The sequence below is a fragment of the Nicotiana tabacum genome, chromosome 9 (genome assembly GCF_000715075.1).
Source record: "Nicotiana tabacum cultivar K326 chromosome 9, ASM71507v2, whole genome shotgun sequence".
Lineage (NCBI taxonomy): Eukaryota > Viridiplantae > Streptophyta > Magnoliopsida > Solanales > Solanaceae > Nicotiana > Nicotiana tabacum.
The window spans coordinates 124,879,871-124,901,551 of NC_134088.1; the positions used below are offsets into that span (position 1 = coordinate 124,879,871).

The 21,681-nt window shown below is 36.9% G+C and overlaps 2 protein-coding genes, 1 long non-coding RNA gene and 1 other non-coding gene across 5 annotated transcripts; all 4 read right to left on the bottom strand.

Moving 5' to 3' along the window:
- Positions 1 to 286: 286 nt before the first annotated feature.
- Positions 287 to 5,825, bottom strand: LOC107830687 (formate--tetrahydrofolate ligase). Of its 2 annotated transcripts, none has more exons than XM_016658315.2 (5): positions 5,228 to 5,825; positions 4,370 to 4,519; positions 2,523 to 3,698; positions 1,785 to 1,931; positions 287 to 827 (listed from the first exon to the last, which is right to left on the bottom strand). In XM_016658315.2, the coding sequence occupies exons 1-5, from the start codon at positions 5,381 to 5,383 to the stop codon at positions 552 to 554; spliced, it is 1,905 nt and encodes a 634-aa protein (XP_016513801.2). In that variant the 5' UTR covers positions 5,384 to 5,825; the 3' UTR covers positions 287 to 551. The 2 variants fall into 2 exon arrangements, with proteins under 2 accessions (XP_016513801.2, XP_016513802.2); XM_016658316.2 differs by having other exon boundaries at positions 287 to 951; positions 5,228 to 5,697.
- A 108-nt stretch (positions 5,826 to 5,933) lies between these two features.
- TRNAA-AGC (transfer RNA alanine (anticodon AGC)) lies at positions 5,934 to 6,006 on the bottom strand. Its single transcript has one exon. It is a non-coding gene; the product is annotated as a tRNA-Ala (tRNA).
- A 1,070-nt stretch (positions 6,007 to 7,076) lies between these two features.
- On the bottom strand, positions 7,077 to 8,984 carry LOC107830676 (uncharacterized). Its single transcript, XR_012695169.1, has 2 exons — positions 8,811 to 8,984; positions 7,077 to 7,564 (listed from the first exon to the last, which is right to left on the bottom strand). It is a non-coding gene; the product is annotated as an uncharacterized LOC107830676 (long non-coding RNA).
- A 764-nt stretch (positions 8,985 to 9,748) lies between these two features.
- LOC107830686 (putative ribonuclease P/MRP protein subunit POP5) lies at positions 9,749 to 12,115 on the bottom strand. Its single transcript, XM_016658314.2, has 4 exons — positions 11,961 to 12,115; positions 10,684 to 10,873; positions 10,440 to 10,577; positions 9,749 to 10,275 (listed from the first exon to the last, which is right to left on the bottom strand). Exons 2-4 carry the CDS (start codon positions 10,859 to 10,861, stop codon positions 10,127 to 10,129), a joined length of 465 nt encoding a protein of 154 aa, XP_016513800.1. The 5' UTR covers positions 10,862 to 10,873; positions 11,961 to 12,115; the 3' UTR covers positions 9,749 to 10,126.
- Between the last annotated feature and the right edge of the window lie 9,566 nt (positions 12,116 to 21,681).

The following is a 21,681-nucleotide window of genomic DNA, read 5'->3' on the forward strand; positions in this document are numbered from 1 at the left end:
AAAATACCATTTCAAATTCGAAAAAGATATAAGAATTTAATAAATCTTGACATATGAATATGGAAGAATAAAGAGATTGACGCATTTCACTAACACTTGATAAGAAAGTGATCATACAACCCATAATTTAAAGTTATACATAATGCTACATGTGTAATAAAATTTGCTATTATTGCAATAAACAAGAAGTATGATTAGCTATGAGAATATATTTTGTAAAGAGATCATCCAGGTAGAAAACTCAAGTTTTTAAAAGATGAGCACATTAACAGAAATGACAAAAACATTGCAAAATAATGTTCTTTGAACACAAATTTGTAATCTTTGTGCAAGATTCAAAACATATTCTAATTTTGTCCGACTTACAAATGGCTGTGGATATACTAAACTCAATATCCAGGTTTATTCAATCAATGTCAGGGTGCAGAAAAACAATTATTCTGTTACATTAGTGTACACAATAAGAAACACACAAGTGGCTCGGAGCAGTAACATTATCTGCAGACAAACTCTTCACTTCTGCTAAAACACAGTGCAACCTACCAAGATTCTCAAGAAAGACCAATTACCTTTCCAGTAGAGGTATCAATGTCAATCTCGTAGAAACAAGGCCTCGTAGGCAGACCGGGCATTGTGCTCATCGTGCCAACTAGTGGATAAATGAATCCCGCGCCAATGCTTCCCCTAACATCTCTGATGGGCAGGATGAATCCACTTGGAGCGCCCTTCTTTGCAGCTTCATGCGAGAATGAATATTGTGTTTTAGCCATGCAAATTGGCAGATTTGAAAATCCTTGTTTGCTGTACATCTCAATCTGTTTCTCAGCCTAATAGCACAGATATCAAACTCCTTGTGTTAATGATAAAGACCAAAAGAATTCCGATGTTTGTAAATGCTTTCAACGATATCAAAGTCTTCTACCAGGAAATTACAAGGAAAAACTTCAAGTCCTGGATTATTGAAAAATTATATTATTAAATGCGGCATATAGGGAGTTCTCACGATTAAATGGTTGTATAATGATATTTATGGGAAAACAACAGAAGATTTAAAGGTCACAACAATATAAGAAGAATTACAGCGAACTTCACCAAATGTATGTGTGTGTGTGTGTATATATAAGAGAGAAACTATCATCCCATACAAGAGCTCGTGCCTAGACAAAAGTCCTGTTAAAAAGATATGACAAAAAGAGCAGCACAACTGGGTTTAGAGCGAAGACAGATATAGCAGCATAACTATGCTAATCATAAAGGGTTATAAAAGGAAAAAACAGAAGCAAACAAAGGCAAGATAAGGTTAGAGTGTTAATCAAGCCACGAGAAAAGGCTTGATTCGCAGTCTAACAAGTCATGTTATGTTGATCTCCATGTTATGTCTTTATATGTATCATATATCCTGATAATGTCGCCAATATTTACTCATATCTGCAACTAATCTACTACTATAGAAAACTTTTCTGCATCTGAACTAAAATCAATAATCAATTCACTGTTAATCTATATTCAAAAAGAAAGTAAAGAAAAGTCACCCACTCTTATCCTTGATTTTTACCATGATGCAAAATCGCTCTGCAGTGCAATCTATTCAGACAAGTCAAAGATAACAGGCCTAACAAAGCAAAGCATATATGGAATGTAAACTAACTTTCACATCAAAGAGAACTACTAAAGATATTAAACACCAAAAATGCTTTTCTGAATTTGTTAACGTCTGGTGAGAGAAACACAGATAAAATCAGAAAGAAAGTGCAGTAATAGGTATGAGCAATAGAAAAGCCTACCTGTTCAGAGTACTCTACTCCATCAGCACCATATGATTTTGCTATTGCCGCTATTTTATCTTTTATACCTATATCTAGCGGGTACAGGAACTTTAGAGGTTGTGTTGCATTCTCACAGGCCTTCTGAACCGCAATTCCAAGATCCACCTGAATAAACAATTCCAGCTTATCAGTGTTTCATATTATCAACTAGTAAACCCCATAGCAAAAGGGTCAACACAACAAATTTACATGTTTCTTTCATGTTTTTGTCCAAAATAAGGATGGAGGAAAAAACAACTTAGAGGTTATCATACTGTCATACGACCATTACATCACATAAATTCATGTCAAAGTGCAAGAGCTACAAATTAGTAAACTAGATCCAAACTAATAAAAAATGTGCAATTGATTAATACTTCTAAACTGGTAAACAGCAGACAACCAGAAAAGCAAAACTAAATAACAAATAATTATGTCAACCATTATGACTAAAACAAATTAGCTTCACGCCAAGGACCAATTAACTGACAGCCAATCATGTATGCGCTGTTGGCTCTATAATGGAATCGTTAGGATATTTAGTTAATCCCGAACCAAATATTCTGCAGAAACTTATATTGTCAATTTGGATATATGCTTCTCTTAACTGAAAATTTAGAGTTTTTTAGCATGTGTATTTTGTTTGGTACTCAACCTTCTACTCAAAACATCATTTTATTTTTCCATAGAAGTGCAATGATTGCACAAAAGACTTACCGCTCCTTTGCCACCATGAGCATGATGAGTACAAATTACTGCATCAAATGCTCCTGCAGCAAATGCAGCATTTTTAACTGCATTTAGTTCTGCTTCAGTGTCAGTTGCGAACGCATTGACGGCAACCACAACATTTGCACCATAAGCTTTTGTATTTGAAATGTGCCTGGCCAGATTCACACAACCGGCTTCCACTAGTGCAACATTCTCAGTTACATAGGCACGGTCAAGAGGCCTTCCAGCTGTGACGTCAGGTCCTCCACCATGCATTTTAAGGGCTCTTACAGTGGCCACAATAACAGCGCACTGAGGTTTCAAGCCACTATATCGACATTTGATGTTCATAAACTTCTCTGTCCCAATATCAGAACCAAAGCCAGCCTCTGTAACCACAAAGCCACCAGGTCCGACGAGCTTTAATGCAATCTTGTCAGCAACAATAGATGAATTTCCATGCGCAATATTTGCGAAAGGACCAGCATGAACAAGAACAGGAGTGCCCTCAAGAGTCTGCATAAGAGTAGGGTTAATGGCATCTTTCATCAAGACGGTCAAAGCGCCTCCAACCCCAAGATCATCAGCCGTAACTGGATCACCAGCCTTGCTATTCCCGACTACCATTTTCCCCAGCCTCTCTCGCATATCAGTTAGTGATGTCGTGAGGGCTAGAACTGCCATTATTTCACTGGCAACTGAAATATCAAATCCTGTCTCCCGCACCATCCCCTTCTCTTCGGGGCCCTGACCTACGGTAATTTTTCTCAAAAACCTATCATTGACATCCATAACTCTTCTCCATGTGATGGAAGCGGGATCTATATCTAGCCTAGCAAATTTATTGATCTCTTCAGGAGTAAGGTCTTCAGGGGCCGTCTTGTCAATACCAAGTTTCTTCAAACGCCTAAACATTATGTCACAGAACTTCCGTTTACCTTCTTTATTCAGCGGGCATAACCGGTTAAAGAGAGCCTTATCAGACTGCGAAGATTCGTGGAAGATTCGCGTATCAATGGCAGCAGCCATAAGGTTATTTGCTGCTGTAATTGCATGAATATCTCCTGTTAAGTGAAGATTGAACTCATCCATTGGTATCACTTGACTGTAACCACCTCCGGCAGCACCACCCTTGATTCCGAATGTTGGTCCTTGTGATGGTTGGCGGACACACGTGACAACCTGAGAGCACCAGGAAAGGAAACTGGTCATAGAAAAAAATAGACAGCATATCTAGGATGCAAACGCTGACATTGATAATGACTTCTTATCAGGATAACATAAAACCAATCATAGTGCATTATTATAAAAAAATAAAAATGCATGGACATCATTTAGTCAGCTATAAGTTACTGATTTAACTTTACTTGCAAATATAATCCTTCAAGTATACCAGATTGACTTGAAAGCTAGATGGGGTGTTACAGTCTCTAAGAAAATTAGGATAAAAAAGGAAGAAATGAGCGAAATTCAGGAGGGAGAGATTCAGCAAAAAAGAACCAAAACTTTCCTCTGTCAAGAATTCTCTTTTAATCGCATTATAAGGAGAGGGCCAAGTAGCACCAATATACAAGCCAAAAAGGATATCTTCAAAAATGAAGACTCTGACTCGAATAACGGAATCTAAATCTTGATTCTGATACCTCAAATGAAAAACACCTGTTTTATCTATCCAACTTCTCAAAATTTGTCATCAGCTAGAAGAAAAAAGCCATAACATGAATATTTTTCAACTTTTCTCTGATATCCAGCAAAACCAAATAATATACCATATTTCTTCACATATAAGATACAGAGAACCATTCATTTCTCTAATTTTATGAGACAGACATCCTATAGAGAATTCAAGTTACCTTTTTATCAAGGAAAGCTCCTAAAGCCTGGCAAAGACCGACCGTGGTAGTGGACTTCCCTTCTCCAAGAGGGGTTGGAGTTATCCCTCCAACCACCACATAATACCCGTCCTCACTTCCTCCAACCTCATCAAGCACTGACAACAGCACCTGGAATCACAACAAGTACAGCATATCAACTCACCAACCATAAAAGAAAAGCCAACATATTAATAGCAATACACAAAAGCAGATGTCACATTCATATCCTCTTATGCATACTTGTTTTCAACTAAAAGACCTCATTCTAAGAAATTCAACCCTGAGAAACTGCAAAATCGAAGTACCCCACATGTAATAATCATTCAGCAAAGAAAGATAGTATTTTTTTTATGAATAGGTGACAAAAAAAGTATTTTTATAGCATATGAATACCCCTAAATCTTTCTTTTTTACATTGGCTAAGAAGTCAGGTAATAGACTACATAGCAGTGCTGCAGTAATCAACTTCATTTTCTATCCAAAACACAAAAGGAACCACATCCATGCATCCCCAGACCAAGCAAAATCTCACAAAGCACTTAATGCAGAAAAGTATAACATAACAGAAACAAAAAAATAATTTACAATTGTACAATTAATGAGGCTCACATGAAACCATAGTATCAGCAATTGAAATCTTTTGTAATCTCAACTCTGAGTTTTCTTTCATTAGGCTTTAATAAAAACCGAATGCCAACTATTACACATATAAACATGATACCAAAGTAAACCAAAATCTACAAAAACAATAGGGTACTAACAAAAACCAAACAGAAGTAAAACATATCTTAACACATGAATCTGCATACAATAATAACCTATGAAAAGAGGTATTACCTTTGCTTTATACTTGCCATATAAATCATAATGCTGGGGATTAAGATTGAGTTCTTGAGCAATCTCAGAAATATGAAGAGGTTCAACAGAATTAGCAATATCTATATCTGCTGGTACAGGAGAAACCACTTCCAGTTTCCTTGTTGTTTTTCCCATGATTTCTTATACTTTAAAAAACTTAAGATCTTGAGTTTTCCTTTATTTGGGTATATTCAAGATTGTACTTTTGGATCAGATAAATGTTCAGATATAAAGAAAGACGATTCTAAGTCAATTATTGGCAATAGGGTGTCAGTGAAAAAACAGAGTTCTTGTCTTTGTTGAAGATATATCCACCCTTGTATTAGATTATTATTATCACTATTTTGAAGATTTTGATGGGGTAATGGAGTAGGTGGGTGGGTGGGGATTATTTCTTGGTAATTTCTTATCTAACGTGTGATGCATTGAACTTTGTGCCAATCTTACTTAGATTTTTGTGGCGGACTTGAGTTCGCTCAATTTAAGCCCAACAATTGGAGGAAAAAAAATGAACACGCGGATTCCTACTCCTAAATGCAGACCCCTTTTTTTACCCTTTCTATATACCGTCCATTCCATTTTATCTGACCGGATAAAATCAATTTAAAGAAAAATATAATCTACACCATCTTTAAAAGAGGAAAAAATATAGATATAAAAACGTTAGGTTAGATAATTCAAAAAGTGGAGATGCGGGGTATCGATCCCCGTACCTCTCGCATGCTAAGCGAGCGCTCTACCATCTGAGCTACATCCCCTTGTGTTAATCGACTTATTCCTTTTTTAATAAAATCTTTTTGCCATATGTGTACTTTTCGAAGTATTTTATTGTTAAATAAATATTGTTATGATTTTTTTTCAATTTGCCTGTCTATTAAGCAAATAAATTGAAGTTCTTTTATCAATAATTATTTTTCTTTAAACTTCATATCTGGAGTGATTAAAGAAAATAGTGCAAAATCAAAAGTAGCCTTGATTTATGGTCAAATGAATGAACCGCCGGGAGCTTGTATGAGAGTTGGTGTAATCGATGTCGAACGTACAGTAACAATATTGAAAAACTTGTTAGAAAACTATTTCAAGTAAAATAATAAATTTTATTAACAAATCTTCAACCTTTTAAATGAAGTTATTCATGTCAACTTCAACTTCTAAATAATCTTTTTTCAGATTTTTTTTTTCTAACTTTAACCAAATATTATCCAAAGACCTAATAAGGCTCTCAAAGAGTGAGATTCAAAATGAGTCAAGCTAAGCTTCATGTTTGTATGGTTCAACTTGAATTTATATTTAAGCGAGTCTTAAAATCCTATTCGGGCTGGATAATATTTGAAAAATCACGGTTAAAAGATTTTTACAGATTAAAAAGTCTCTCATATTACAGATCAAAATTTTAAATCTAATTGCTCCAGGTCTGTAGTGTTTTGAATTGGATACAAATTATTTTTCACTCTTAAGTACTGTAGATTCAATCTCATATGGAGTTCTAGAGCCAATTGATTCAATCTCTTTCGGATATTTTTAGCAGCTTTCTTTGTGGTTAATAGGCAATAGCTTGCTTTGATCCTTAATGAACCAATTTTAAACATACCTTCACTGGCTTAGCATCTTGTCTGAATAGCCAGCAATTCTGTTTGTTTATAGATAAATATATAGCAAATAAATTTCTTTGAGCTATCAAATACTCTTCAAATTACTAATAAAACAATGGAAAATAAAAGCAAATCCCTCACTAATTTTCACCTCTTTAGCTTTGGCTCTTCTTCATTCATTTCCTATGATACAAACAAGAGTTCTTAGCTCTGCGACACTGCTATTTTTCCAATAGTACTTTAAGAATGATAAAATGAGAGCATTGTCATTATCACAACGATACTACAGGCAAGTATTAAATGGCATCATGTCAAAGTTAACAAAAAGAGAATCTAATGTTAGTAGGTATTCTTTCGCGCAAGCATGTGTCACATAATTTAATGAAATAACCAGGTTGTTGGACAATGGCTGGAGAAAACACTTGAGCATTGGCTCATTGTAAGGCACTGTAGGCTTTCGCGGGTAAAATATGCTATCCAAGAGAGGATGCAGTCGATGTTCTTTGGAGTCTCGATAGGTGTTTGCAATTCAAGAGAGGGAAGGAGCTAGCTTTTGAGGTTGAGTTATGCAAAAGGTCTATTTCTTTACACTAGTGTTCCAAAACTTTGATATTCTCTAGATAGTTCTGCATTTGCTGCTGAAACTCTGGTGTAAGGCGAGCTCCGGCCAACAACTGGTACTGCTCACATTTCAATGCTGCAGCCCTACATGCCTTGATACTACCTGAGAGGAGAAAATGTAAAAGTACTGCGTTATATTTGCTGCAATGTAGACCTATCAACGAATACAAGAACATAAAGCTACGCGCCATTGAGAGAACAATGTTAAAAAGATCTCAAAAGAGAACATTGCACTCCTCTTAAGTATTCCTTGTTAGATATGATCGGGGAGTTGCACAATATGTAAATTTAGATGCACTTTCTTAGTATTGTCTTTACCATTTATAAAATTTACCCTTTTGGAAGTTCCAGGAGCCACATTGCTTTGAACATATATAGACGCTTTGCTATGTACATATAGGGTATACATTTGATTCATTTGGTATATTTTAGCTTACAGCTTGTTTGGATGGTTGTTATGTATCATTTCATAATTTATCGTATTGTACTGTATCGTTTTGATGTATATAATGTTTGGATAGACTGTATTGATTGCCGGCGTTTCATGATGTCATGCACCAACATGTTATATGTAGAATAAACTTGTAATATAATAAAGAAAAAGTAATATATGAGATAGAATTATTATATAAAAAGGTAGGGTAAAAGTTAATAAGATTATTTCATAATAAGGAAGGGCAAGATAAAAGAAAAAATAAGGTAACGATGCGACCACACTGAATCGGTCATTCCATAAAGTGTCATTTTTCGTTATTACGTAACGACGGATTTAACGATATGATATAATAAAATTTAAGTAACAATCAAAACAAACATTGTATTTAAAGTAACAACACGATGCAATACAATAGGTACCAACCATCCAAACAAGCCGTTAGGTTCAGGTTATTCGAGCGGAAAAAAGTTAATAATAATGACAACCTAAAGCAAAATATAAACCCTCAACAATATTACTAAGATCACAAATATACATCATCCATTTACATGTGTCCTCGAATATGGACCTCATTCTTATGTCAATTCAAGCTACAAAAATAATCATAACAAGATAAAATAGCAATATTTATCATCTTTTAACACCATATTTTGTGAATATACTCGATCATAAAAATCAAAAATCTGCATTGAAGCTCATTCAAGAACAAAAACTTTATACGATCACGTTTTAACGGTTACTGAAATTTTAAAGCCAAATTTTTTACTGAACAAACTCAAAATGACCAGAGAGTGGAAGTTTTGGGACAAAGCTAGATTTTGCAAGGAAGACTAGTAATTTTCACCAATGCTTTTAATTTAACAGAAAATTAAGTATGTAAAAAACAATTATTGCTGGAACTCGAGCGACTTACTGTAATTTGGTGGTGGAAAAGACACGGGCCACCGCGCAGGCAGCAGCGGCACGGCGGGGAAGGTGGACTCCCCGTTGCGGTGACGGTGGAGTCTGGCGGAGGGCTTTGGGTCGCCGGTGAGGGTAAATATTATTTTAAAGCACCTCGTATATTTTTCAGGCGAGGTATTTTTAACAATAATTTTTTTTTATAATATCATTTAATTTTAACTAGTGCTAGTATTTTAGTTATCATTTTTTAAGGCCCCTATACAATGAAAATCATACACACACTTATGTTCTTCATGGCCCCGATTGTCCAAAAAAGAAAATTCCTTAAAAATTTGTTTCATTATGAAATTTTGCAATTTTTTTAAAAAAAAAATTTTCCACTCACAAAACTGCAACATTTATTCAACTGAATTCAGGTTCAAACATAATTTTAAATTACAAATACCATATTTCAACTTAACTCCAAATATTATTTTTTTTTCAAAAATTATAATTTTTATGTCCAAATGCCTACATAGTAATAATTAATATATGGACAAAGTTATCCTTATTCCTATTCCTATATTTATCCACTTGCCCCAACAACCTCACTGGCAAAATTATGTTGATTCTCCTATAATATGCAATTTTACACTTTTAGTCCTCATAACCTTGCAAGGATTCGTTGATTGAGTTATTAATGATAAATAAAACTAGCTAATCCTTAAAATTTCATTACCTCACAACTATCTTACCTTCTCGTGTCTTTTCTATTACCTTACACATTCATTATGTAACTTTGCAGCCTAATTTATAAGCATATTATATAATTTTAAAATTATTATAATTGAAAGAAGCCATGGTGTAGATGGCATTATTATCAGTATACTCAACAGTCTTATAACTCGAGAAAGTAACCCAACAAAAGCTAAAGAAAAAAACAAAAGAAAGAGTATATTCTACCTCCAATTGGCGGTTAACTGCTCCCTGCTTTTCCTATATAAAGAAAATTGGAATAAATTTTGGCAAGCAAGCCAGGCAATGAAACATGGTAAATCCCAAATTTATCTTCATGTACCTTCAATTTAATCAAGTTCTAAAGGCAAATGTACAGTTGACAATTGAGAACACAAATTTTAACCAGCTAACGTGCTTTACTTTCGCACAAGCACATGTCACATATGTTAATGAGGCATTGCGAGGCATTGTAGGCTTTTGCTGGTAAATCTGATGTCGGAAAGGGGATGCAGTCGATGCCCTAGGGAATCTCGACAGGTGTTTGCAATTCAAGAGAGGGAAGGAGCTAGTTTTTGAGCTTGAGTTAGGACCAAGGTCCACTTCTTTATATTAGTGTTCCAAAACTTTGATCTTGTCTAGATAGTTCTGCATTTGCTGCTGAATCTCTGGTGTAACGCGAGCTCCGGCCAACGACTGGTATTGCTGAAATTTCAATTCATCGCATTTCAATGCTGCAGCTCTACATGCCCTGATGCTACCTGGGAGGAGAAAATGTAAAAGTACCGTGTTATATTTGCTGCAACGTAGAACTATCAATGAATACAAGAATGCAAGGCTATGTGCCATTCAGAGAACAATGTTAAAATGACTTCAAAGAGAGCATTGCATTCCACTTAAGAACCTTTTTAACACTAGAACTCACCACTTAGGTCTAGTAGGTTGAACACCACGGGGCAACTCCCTACACTCCGGACCATCGTTATTGCAGCCCAAACTCTTTGATACTCCTCTCTTGATGCTCGTATGATACAAAGTTTTGTAATTGGATTCACATACTTCACTGCACAAAATATGAACTTCTGAAACTGCACCAAACTTCCAAGAAGAGGAAAGCAGGAAAACTCCATGCTAAGAAAAAAAGAAGAAGCTAAAACTAATCAACTAACCTTGAAATGAATTCGTGGATGAGGCGAGGCCACATTCACCAAAGTTTGTCAGAATAACATCCTTGATGGCTTTGGTCAAGTTAAATTGAGTGATTATGATGGGCTCATCTACTCCAGTATCTTTATTTGGATCCAAAAAAACTTCCATCACCATATATCTATTCTTAAATCCCACCATGATCCTTTTTACCTAATGAGCAACAATTTTAATAACATAATATATGCCAGATTAAGTACTGAAATGATAGAAACTACCAAGACAAATCAGCAAATAAAATAGCTTGGCTAAAGAATATGTAACTTTATAAAATTGCCTAAGGAAAAACAGACCATGTATATCATCTTTTTTTGAATGAAACATAGGGAAGCAGGATCAGTGGCTTCAACAAACTATATATGCAATTCCAAATCAACCCCATTTATGAAGGCATCAAGTGAATTCACAGGTCTTAAATTGAATATAATCACAGTCAAAACACATGACATGGGAGGCTGTATTTACTAGTTACTAACAGCTGCACCTCCGTTTTTAAATAAAATGTCTAACCTTTAGAGATCGCTTATAACTTCAAAGTTTTACAAACCAAGGGGACATCAGCAACAATTTGGACATCCCAAAAGACTTTGCTTGGTATTAGAGTATCTAACAATTTGAAGAGACGGGGATTTAATATGTCAATTGTTTATTTTATCTGAAAACATTATTAGATTTTATATGATCAAAGTATGTGAAACCATCATTAGATTTTATATGTTCAAATCTTTTGAACTTACTCCTACACTCCTTTGAAATTTCATAAGTGCATTTCACATCACCCAAACAGGGAAATTAATTGTTATTTGGCATAACAATGCCCCTTTGAAAGTTTATTGTTTTACATAGGGAGTAATAACTAGGGTAATCTAGAGCAAAATATAAACTTTCAACAATATTATCACAAAATAACATAACAAGATAAAAGTGCAGCATTGGAAGTTGAACCTTTTCACACCCCATTTTCTGAATATGCTCAATCATAAAAATCAAAAAATCTGTATTGAAGCTCATTCAAGTGCAAATATTTAGCCCAAACCCGTTTTAACAAATTTTAAAGCCAAAATTGTTTCTTCTATTTTATTTTTCGCAAAACTTTTACTGTGCAGACTCAAAATGGCCAGAGTGGAAGTTTGGGAGCTAGATTTTTGCAAGGAAGACTACATAATTTTCACCAGTGCTTTAATCTAACCGAAAATTAAGTATGTAAAAAACAATTATTTCTGGAAATTGAGCAACTTACTGAAATTTAGTGGTGGAAGATACAGGGGAGACGGCGAAGGCAGCAGAGTCACGGCGGTTAAGGTGCGCCGGTGACGGCGATGGCGACAGTAACGGCGGAGTTTGGCGGAGGGGCAGCAAAGGAGGATTTTGGTTTATTGACGGGGAGAGGGACGGATTTTGTAAAAGGGAAAAGGTTAAGAAATAAATATTTTTCTTTTTCTTTTGGTCTGTTTGCTCAATTTTTTTCTTGCGCATGAAAGACACATTTAATCGATTTAAATATACTTTCAAGCCTAGTCAAACATTAATATAAAAATATAAATAGTAGGCTCCTAAAATATTTTTCAACATAGTACAAAGTTCAATATAAAACTTAGATAATAATATTTACTTATAAAAATCATTGATAAAATAATATCTCAAAATCGAAAAATATATAGTATGAGTTTAGTACTCTAATTTTTTATTTGTATGAGATTTATCGATACAGTGCACCTTCTTATTCCTTAACTAGACTCTAGACACGCGTGTTGAACGTGTGATCCATATGAATTATTGATTAAAAATATTTAAATAATCATATAAATATTATTAGAAATTTTGACTTATAAATTTTTAAAAAGTAAAAAAAAGAGTGAGTTTTTGTAAAAATTATTAGTGAGTTCGTATTTAACTAACTCTATAAAGGAAGAATATTTGAAGAGAAAATTTTATCAAATTTAAGAAAGAATGTAATTAGCTCGTATTAAGCTGGACGAGAATATTGTTTTGATCTGATACCTCGAAGCTTTTTGATACCAAAAGATTGTAAAACACATTTAATTAGAAGAAGATTATATTTAGTTATGAAGCTAAAATTTTCAAGACATATTTTATATGGAAGATATTTATTTTTAAAAGATAAAACGTCATTCAATTTGTAATGGACATTTGATGATTCAAACTTTTTACATTGATCAGGCTTCTCATATGTATAATAGTAATAACATATAGATAATAAATAAATAATAGATAATATTGTGGTTAAATACTCGGTAGAGGCAACACACAGAGAAATTTGAAAAGAAAATTGCTAAAAGGGAAATAGGGAAAGAAAGTGTTGTAGATGATAAAGATTAAAGCGTAATTTGCAACAGAATATTTGACAAATCATGATTCATGCATATGCATAACTCACCAAACCCCCCTTTGTATAATGTGATAAACTTGCAATATCCAATAATCAGTTATGACGAACAAATTAACATGCGAGTTAGATAATGTGCACTTAAATACATTCTTACAAAACAGTGGGGCTCCTACTTAAAAACAAAGAACTTTTTTTTCTAGATTTAAATGAAAGTTCTTGGATGAGATAAATTTTTAAATTTAAATGAAAGTTCCCTGGTCAAAAAAAAAATTCCAATACTGTTGGTGCTACTTAGAGACGCGTTGTGCGTGTACCCCATTATCAATGAGTGTAAACTATTTAAAACCAGATAAGTATCTTTGATGATTATTTGACTCAAACGATAAAAATAAATAAAAAAAATAAAGTTTCTGAAAAAGATAAAAATGGTGAATGATGAAGTTATATAGCTAACTTGCTAATTCAACAAAGGTATAAAGCATACCCATGTTCTTAGATATCTTATTGTATTATTAGCATATTATTGAATTTCACTAAAAAGGAATGAATACCACATTTTTGATTAATTAACTTGCATATTTCTAGTCAAATGAAAATATCATAAAAATATGTAAAAATGATACACAAGTCTAAATAAAAAATCTTACTAAGGCAACAATAAAAGGCAAACAAAAAGATTCAAATTTTTACTAAAAACACACAACTTTAGATCTGACTCCCAGAAATATCTAATGCTATAGATCAATAAAAAATAAACAGTTTGACAGAGTTTCGTAAAGAAATGCTCTAATTGATCTCCAAAAACATATATAATATTAAGAGTCGAAAGAATAAAACAAAGGATGAAATGGGCTTTAGTAAATGGAAAAATATGTGGTAAGGCACAAGAATGATATGATCAAAAGCTTGTTCGTGTCCTATCAAACAAAATATACGTGAGAAAATCAGTGGTAATGCCATATGAACCTTACCCGATAAGCAAATTCTAATTGATGAAACAATATACTTCTATTCCAACTGATGCCCAGTAAGACCATCTTTTTTTATCATGAAAAAATGGAGGACTTCAACCTCGAGGAGTAGTGCAACATACTCAATTTATCAATGTTATTTATTTCAATAATTGTTTGCCCTAAAAATCGGATAACAACTGAATTTATACGTGATTTAAAGGATACGTGATCTAATTTGATACAAAGCGAGAAATCAAATTTAATATGAAAGAATAAGTAGAAAAATAAATACAAATCATGCAGATTGAACAACTTAAGCCTCCCAAGTTTAATTTCTTTCGAATTTAGATGTGATATTATTGAAGCCAGAATAATATGAACAAAGTTGAAAAAAATGGCATCTTGTACTCTTAAGTATGTTACAATGTGTTATAGACTTACTTCATTCCTTTCTTATATATACAGGGAGATAAACCTTTAAGACATTATTTTATAGGAAACTATGTAGACCGTTGGCTACCTTTTTTACTTAATCTCGTAATTTTCGCCATAATGATTGGTCAGTGGCGAGAATCACGGATACTTATCGTGTGAGTTGGCAAAACTTTTCTTCGAGGTAGTTAGAAGCGGGGTCGGTCGTACCCCCGATAAATTCGAGGGCAAATCAAATGATCTTGTTCGAACTTCGATCCTCGATATCGAGCTTGGTCATATTTATAACTTTGATTTCGTATGCAGGTGCCGAGCCTCAATCTATTGTTCCAGATGCCTCGATTAAGCATAGAGCCCGGTTCTACCCGTATACAGATAGTCCCCTCATTTTTCGGAGAATAAGTGATTAAAAACGATATGAACACTCGGTCCTTACTTCGATAAATCATGACGTCGGGTACATGATGTAGGTGATAAGAATAGTGGAAACGTCCCGTCAGTCCGGCCTTCGAGGCATTAAATGTATGTCAGTCGACGGTCGGCTACCTCGGGAGATGAGCCGTCGCTTGAGGAACCTATAAATACCCTTTAATCCGTTTGTTAGAACTTTTACGCTCACATCCTTCTTTTGTTCTAAGAACTTCATCTTCTTTATCTTCTGGTTTTCTCATTGCCAACCTCAAAGCTTCCCCTTATCAACAATCTATTTTCATTCATTTTTTTATAAAAATTGCAAAAACTTCAAAGTCTGTTCCTAAAAAAGAAGCACATTCTTCTGAAAACGCTCCTCACGTTGCTATTGAGGAACCCCCTCTCAGATCATACATCCCTACTAGGTGCCCTACTATGGCCGATTTCAAAGTTTAGAATACTCCCATGGTACCGGGTCGATGCGAACCGCTCTCGAGGTACATATGTACGATCATGGAAAGCATTCTCGAAAAAGTCAAAGAGGACTGCAACTGGGTAGACAAACTCGTAATGGTTCCTACCTCTGAAGAATTAATCACCACCCACGTGGAGGGTTTCTTAATCATTTATACTTACCCTTTCACGTTGGGTCCCTTGGACCCGGTTATCATAGCCTTTTTCAAAAGGTATGATGTGATGCTCGGGTAGATACATCCTTCATTTTGGAGGATCGTTATTCTGCTTCGATTCTTTGTGAGCAAGGTCAAGGGATGCCCATTCACCATCGACCATATCATGCGCTTGTAGAGCCCTCAACATTACCGAGGAGGGTTAATTAAGCTCGTACACCGAGCCACCAAGACCTTATTCTCTAGTATCGACGAGGATCGAGACCGGGGCTGGTTAGGTCGATTTGTCTGAGTGAGGACCTCGGACTTAATCCCGGATGCGAATATGCTATTTTTCGATAAATGGAACATGAAACGTAAGTTTAGCTCTGCCTTTGGTATTCTTTTTATTACTTTTCATTCAGTTGATTTCTCATTGATGTTATGTAATGCAGTTGTCGCCCAAATACCGAACCCCATTCCTAAACTTAAATAGTGGGTCGAGGGCTTCGCGACACAAAAACCTTACTCCGAGCATTTATGGCGTGAGCTCTCGAAGGGCCGATGGGAGGCCCGTAATCATGGTAAGGGGTTTTCCCTAATAATGCATCTGATCCCATTTTTTCATCATCAATCTTTGATCCGTTATATTTTCATTTTGTAGGTTTAGGAAAGGACGTCGAGATGAGGCCTCCCACAGCTGACGATGATATACATGTTGATCCCCTATTCCGAAACATGGTAAAGAGAAGAAGAAAAGAAAAGCTCTGAGTCCCTCTGTCCCCGAAAGGAAAAGACCGAGGAAGCGACTAGCGCAAAAATCTAAGAAAACCAGCACCTGTGAGAAGCGGCTTCAAAATGCCTCGAGCCATGGAGGCTGTAGAAGAAACAACGGTCGAAGTTTTCGAGAGGGTTGAGACCGATTTGGCCCGAGCCGGTGCGGTCTAGAAAGAAAATGTGACCGGTACATCCCGGTCAGAAGATAACGCACCCAAAGAGGAGCTTGGGGTGATTGACCTTTCTGGGTTGCCTTTACAATTTTTATGATAAACGAGGCTCAGGCGTTGAAAGGTAACCTCAGCGAAGGGGCCTAAGGAGTAGCCGATTCTTTTCATAATTTTTTCGATGGCCTAGATTCCACTGCTTCGGAGGATGTTACCGGTTTGAGTGACCTACCGGTACCAAGGAAGATACCGTCCCCAGGAGCTGACGGATCCTCATCGAGCCCGAATTTAGTGAATCAGTTCCCTGCCCCAAGTGTTGATCCTACTCGGAGGCGAGCAATTTATATGTCTATCCCGGAGGACGCCCGGGTTCTTTCCGCTCCGATAGAAATTGCTAGTTACCTTTGGTGCTTGGTGACCGCTGAAGATCAAATCAAAATGAATGAGGTAGAGGCGCCTTCCTTTTCAACGAAGCTCAACAGGCACTGAATCGGATAATTTCGCATATCCCTTTGTTATATACTTAGATTCAATAGTGAATAATCCTAACATCTTCCTTTGTGTTTGCATGCCTCGATGCTTCATTATGAGGCCTTTCTCCGATACCGGGAAGAGTTCAAGCGCCACGAGGCCGAGACTCAGGAGCTTTCCAAGAAGAAGGATACTTATAAGCTACTTAGTGAGAAGCTTCAGGCCGATTTAGAAGCGGTTCGGAATGAGCATGCCGGTTTGCTTGAGCAGGTAATACGAATATTCAATCTTAGAGATGATGATTCAAATACTTTGGCTAACGACCAAAAACTACAAGCTCAAAAGAGACATTACCAGGTCGGGAAGCTTCAGGCAGAGGTGGACGTGGTGAAGGCTGAGGCCTAAAAATGGAAGAAAAATATGGATCGTATGGCCTCGGAAAAAGAAACTGCCCGGGCACAATTGGCTTCTGTTGAGGTTCAACTTCGGGCTGCAAAGGAGAAGAATTCAGCACATGCCACAACGATCGAGGAACTCCAATCTCATCTCAGTTTAGTTGTTTCTAGCCAAGAGAATCTGGCCAAGAAGTTCCAGGCTGCCAAGTTAGAAGTCATTGCAGCCCGAAACAAAGCTAATAAAAGGGTAGCCCAGCTCAAAGTTGATGCCGAGGCTATATAGGAGCAAGCAAAAAGTATGGTGAAGCATGCGTGATGGGAATCCTGAAGGAAGACCCTCGAGGGAGTCCATGCTCAGAATTTCGACATATTGAACGAAATTGAGAACGCCAAGACATGCGAAGCCAATGCTTGAAGGCTAGCATTTCTCGAGGAGGATTCCGATGCGTCTAAATAATCGGGCGAATCTGGTGGTGAAGGAGACTCCGAAGGCGATGATGCAGCCCCCGGTGAAGATTAGGCTGTTCAAATTTTTGTATTGTTTCTTTTGTTGAGGCAAGTTGGCCTTTATATATGACATGTAGCGAGCCTATTCAGCCTTTGTAAAAGCTTTGATATATATATATATATATAAGGTCTCTTTCATAGCTTCCAAATTTCTTTCTTGCTTTATTATCTATTTTCAAAGGTCGAGATTCCTTAACATGAAATAAATAGGTTGTGTTCGAAGGTTTGAACAAACCTTGCCTTTTTTACCTTTTTGGGTTAAGGCTAAATAGGCTTCATGCCCTCGAGTTTCTTTAACTCGGACTCGCCTTAGCCTTTAAAATTGGGCAATGTCAAATAAGCTCCATGCTCTCGAGTTTTATTAACTCGGACTGGCCTTAGCCTTTAAATTCAGACAATGCCGAATAAGCTTCATGCCCTCGAGTTTTATTAACTCGGACTGGACTTAGCCTTTAAATTCGGGTAATGCCAAATAAGTTTCATACCCTCGAATTTTATTAACTCGGAACGGCCTTAACCGTTGAGTTCGGGCATGCCAAATAAGCTTTATACCCTCGAGTTTTATTAACTTGGAACATCCTTAGCCATTGAATTCGGGCAATGCCAAATAAGCTTTATGCCCTTGAGTATTATTTACTAGGAGCGACCTTAGCCTTTAAATTCGGGCAATGCCAAATAAGCTTTATGCCCTCGAGTATTATTTACTCGGAGTGGCCTTAGCCTTTAAATTCGGACAATGCCAAATAAGTTTTATGCCCTCGAGTATTATTAACTCGGAACGACCTTAGCCTTTAAATTCGGGCAATGCCAAATAAGCTTTATACCCTCGAGTATTATTAACTCAGAACGACCTTAGCCTTTAAATTCGGGCAATGCCAAATAAGCTTTATGCCCTCGAGTATTATTAACTCGGAACAGACTTAGCCTTTAAATTCAGGCAATGCCAAATAAGCTTTATGCCATCGAGTATTATTAATTCGGAACGGACTTAGCCTTTAAATTCGGGCAATGGCAAATAAGCTTTATGCCATCGGGGTGTGAAGCAACGGTGGTCTCAATAAATATCGGTTAAGTTCTTCCAAGGCACGTGTGCATTCCGGGGTCCATGCGAAATTGTTTTTCTTTTTCAGCAATGAGAAAAATCGATGACCCTTATCGGAGGACCTCGAGATGAATCGCCTCAGGGCGGCGATGCGCCCGGTTAGTCTTTGCACGACCTTCAAATTGTCCACTATCGTGATATCTTCGATAGCTTTGATCTTATCAGGGTTGATCTCGATTTCTCGGTTGGATACCATGAACCCGAGAAAATTTACCTGACCCGACTCCGAATGCGTATTTTTCCGGATTCAGCTTCATGTTGTACTTTTTTAATATACTGAAGGTTTCTTGAAAATGCTTTAAAAGGTCCACTGCTCGCAGGGATTTAACCAACATATCGTCAATGTAAACTTCCATCGATTTTTCTATTTGTTCTTCAAACATCCGATTTACTAGGTGTTGGTATGTGGCACCGGCATTTTTAATCCAAACGGCATTACATTATAATAGTATGTGCCGTTTTTAGTGATGAAGGAGGTTTTTTCCTGATCACCCGGGTCCATCCTTATATGGTTGTACCCGAAATAGGCATCGAGAAAACTGAGGATCTCATGGTCGGTCGTGGCATCGATCATACGATCGATGTTGGGAAAAGGAAAAGAGTATTTGGGGAATGCCTTATTCAAATCTTTGTAATCTACATACATTTTTAGTTTATTCCCCTTTTTAGGGACTACCACTACGTTTGCTAACCAATCCGGGTATCTAACCTCTCGAATGGACCCTATTTTTAGGAGTTTAGATACCTCGTCCTTGATGAAAGCATGTTTGACCTCGGACTGGGGCCTCCTCTTCTACTTCATCGGAGTAATTTTCGGGTCCATGCTTTGTCTGTGAGTGGTTATTTCTGGTGGGATCCCTGTCATATCAAGATGGGACAAAGTAAAACAATCTATGTTAACTATAAGAAATTGAATAAAAAAAATTTTGAACTCGAGAGTTAATCTCGTACCCAGGTATACCTTCCGATCGGGCAAATGCTCGATTAATACAACCTGCTCCAGCTCTTCGACCGTTGATTTGGTTGCGTCAGAGTCATCGGGATTATAAAAGATTGGGTAACCCCGTAATCATAGTCTTCTTAAGTCTTTTTCTTATCCGATCGGATCGTCACTGGAATCGGTAATTGCCATCTGGCTTTTGATCGGTGCCAAAATTCGGTTCCTTCGGTGTTGCGAGTGTTGATATCGGAATTACTTCTTTGATGTCAAACATCTCTTTAGTGGCTGGTTGTTCCCTATAGATTGCCTTGATCCCCCCTGGGATTGGGAATTTTAACACTTGGAGAAGAGTTGAGGGTATTGCTCTAATGTTGTGGATCCATGGCCTTCCGAGAAAGGCGTTGTACCTCATATCCCTTTCAGTTACATAAAACTTGGCTTCTCGTACGATTTCGACGATGTTGACCGGTAACATTATCTCCCCTTTGGTGGTTTCACATGCCATGTTGAACCCGTTTATGACTCGGACTGCTGGCATGATCCTGTCCTGTAGAGCGAGCTATTCTACGACCTTCGGCCAAATAATATTGGTCGAGCTACCTGGATCAATTAACAAACGTTTGATTCTAGTTTTATTTACGAGTACAAATATTACTAGTGCGTCATTGTGAGGTTGTATGATCCCTTTTGTGTCATTGTCGTTGAAGGATAAGGCTCCTTCAGGTATGTAGTCTCGAGTTTGTTTCTCCCTGGTGACGGAGATTCTGGTGCGTTTCAACATTGGCCCTTGTGGTATGTCAACTCCACCGATGATCATATTTATGACGTGTTGAGGTTCGGTATCTTCTTGTCCTGTTGGTTTGTTAGAATTCTTGTTTCTAAAGTGGCTCTTGGCTTGATCGCTAAAAAATTCTCGAAGGTGCCAATTGTTGAATAAACGGACTACTTCTTCCCTCAGTTGTCGATAATCTTCCGTTCTATGACCGTGAGTGCTATGATATTTGCATATCTGGTTAGGGTCCCTTTGAGCTGGATCGGATTGTAGAGGTCGGGGCCATTTGGTATCACTGATGCGCCCGATAGCAGATACGATGGCGGCAGCATTGACATTAAAGTTGTACTCTGATAGCCTTGGTGCTTCTTTAGGCCTAATGGTCCCGTCGAAGCCATTTTTGGTCATGAGCCCCCGATTTCTTCGACCTCGATCACTTCTCCTATAGTTCCTCACGGGGTTCTGCCCCAACCCACTGCTCCTTTGATCTCCATTATAGGGCCGATATCGATTCCCGTTTGATCCTGGTTCACGATCGATGTCGCTTTTGGGTCTATCAAGAGTCCTGGCATGATATATAGATTTCAAAGGTGCACCAAGTTGATCATCTCCGACTCTTATTTTTGATTGATACCGATTGTGTACATCGGTCTATGTAACGATAGGGTATTCTATCAGGCTTTGCTTTAATTGCTTCGAAGTCATCGAGCTTCGAATATTGAGTCCCTCAGTGAAAGCCTGAACATCCCAATCATCAGTGACTGGCGGCATATCCATTTGTTCCATTTGAAAACGGGACACAAACTCTCTGAACTTCTCGTTATCCTTCTGTTTGACTTTGAAAAGGTCCGATTTCCTGGTATTGACCTTGATGGCACCGGCATGTACTTTTACGAAAGAGTCTGCAAGCATAACAAATGAGTCAATAGAATTATGAGGTAAATTATGATACCATATCATGACTCCCTTCGACAGAGTCTCCCCAAATTTTTTCAGCAAAACAAATTCGATTTCGTCGTCTTCTAAGTCATTCCCTTTGATGGCACATGTATAAGAGGTCACATGCTCGTTTGGAT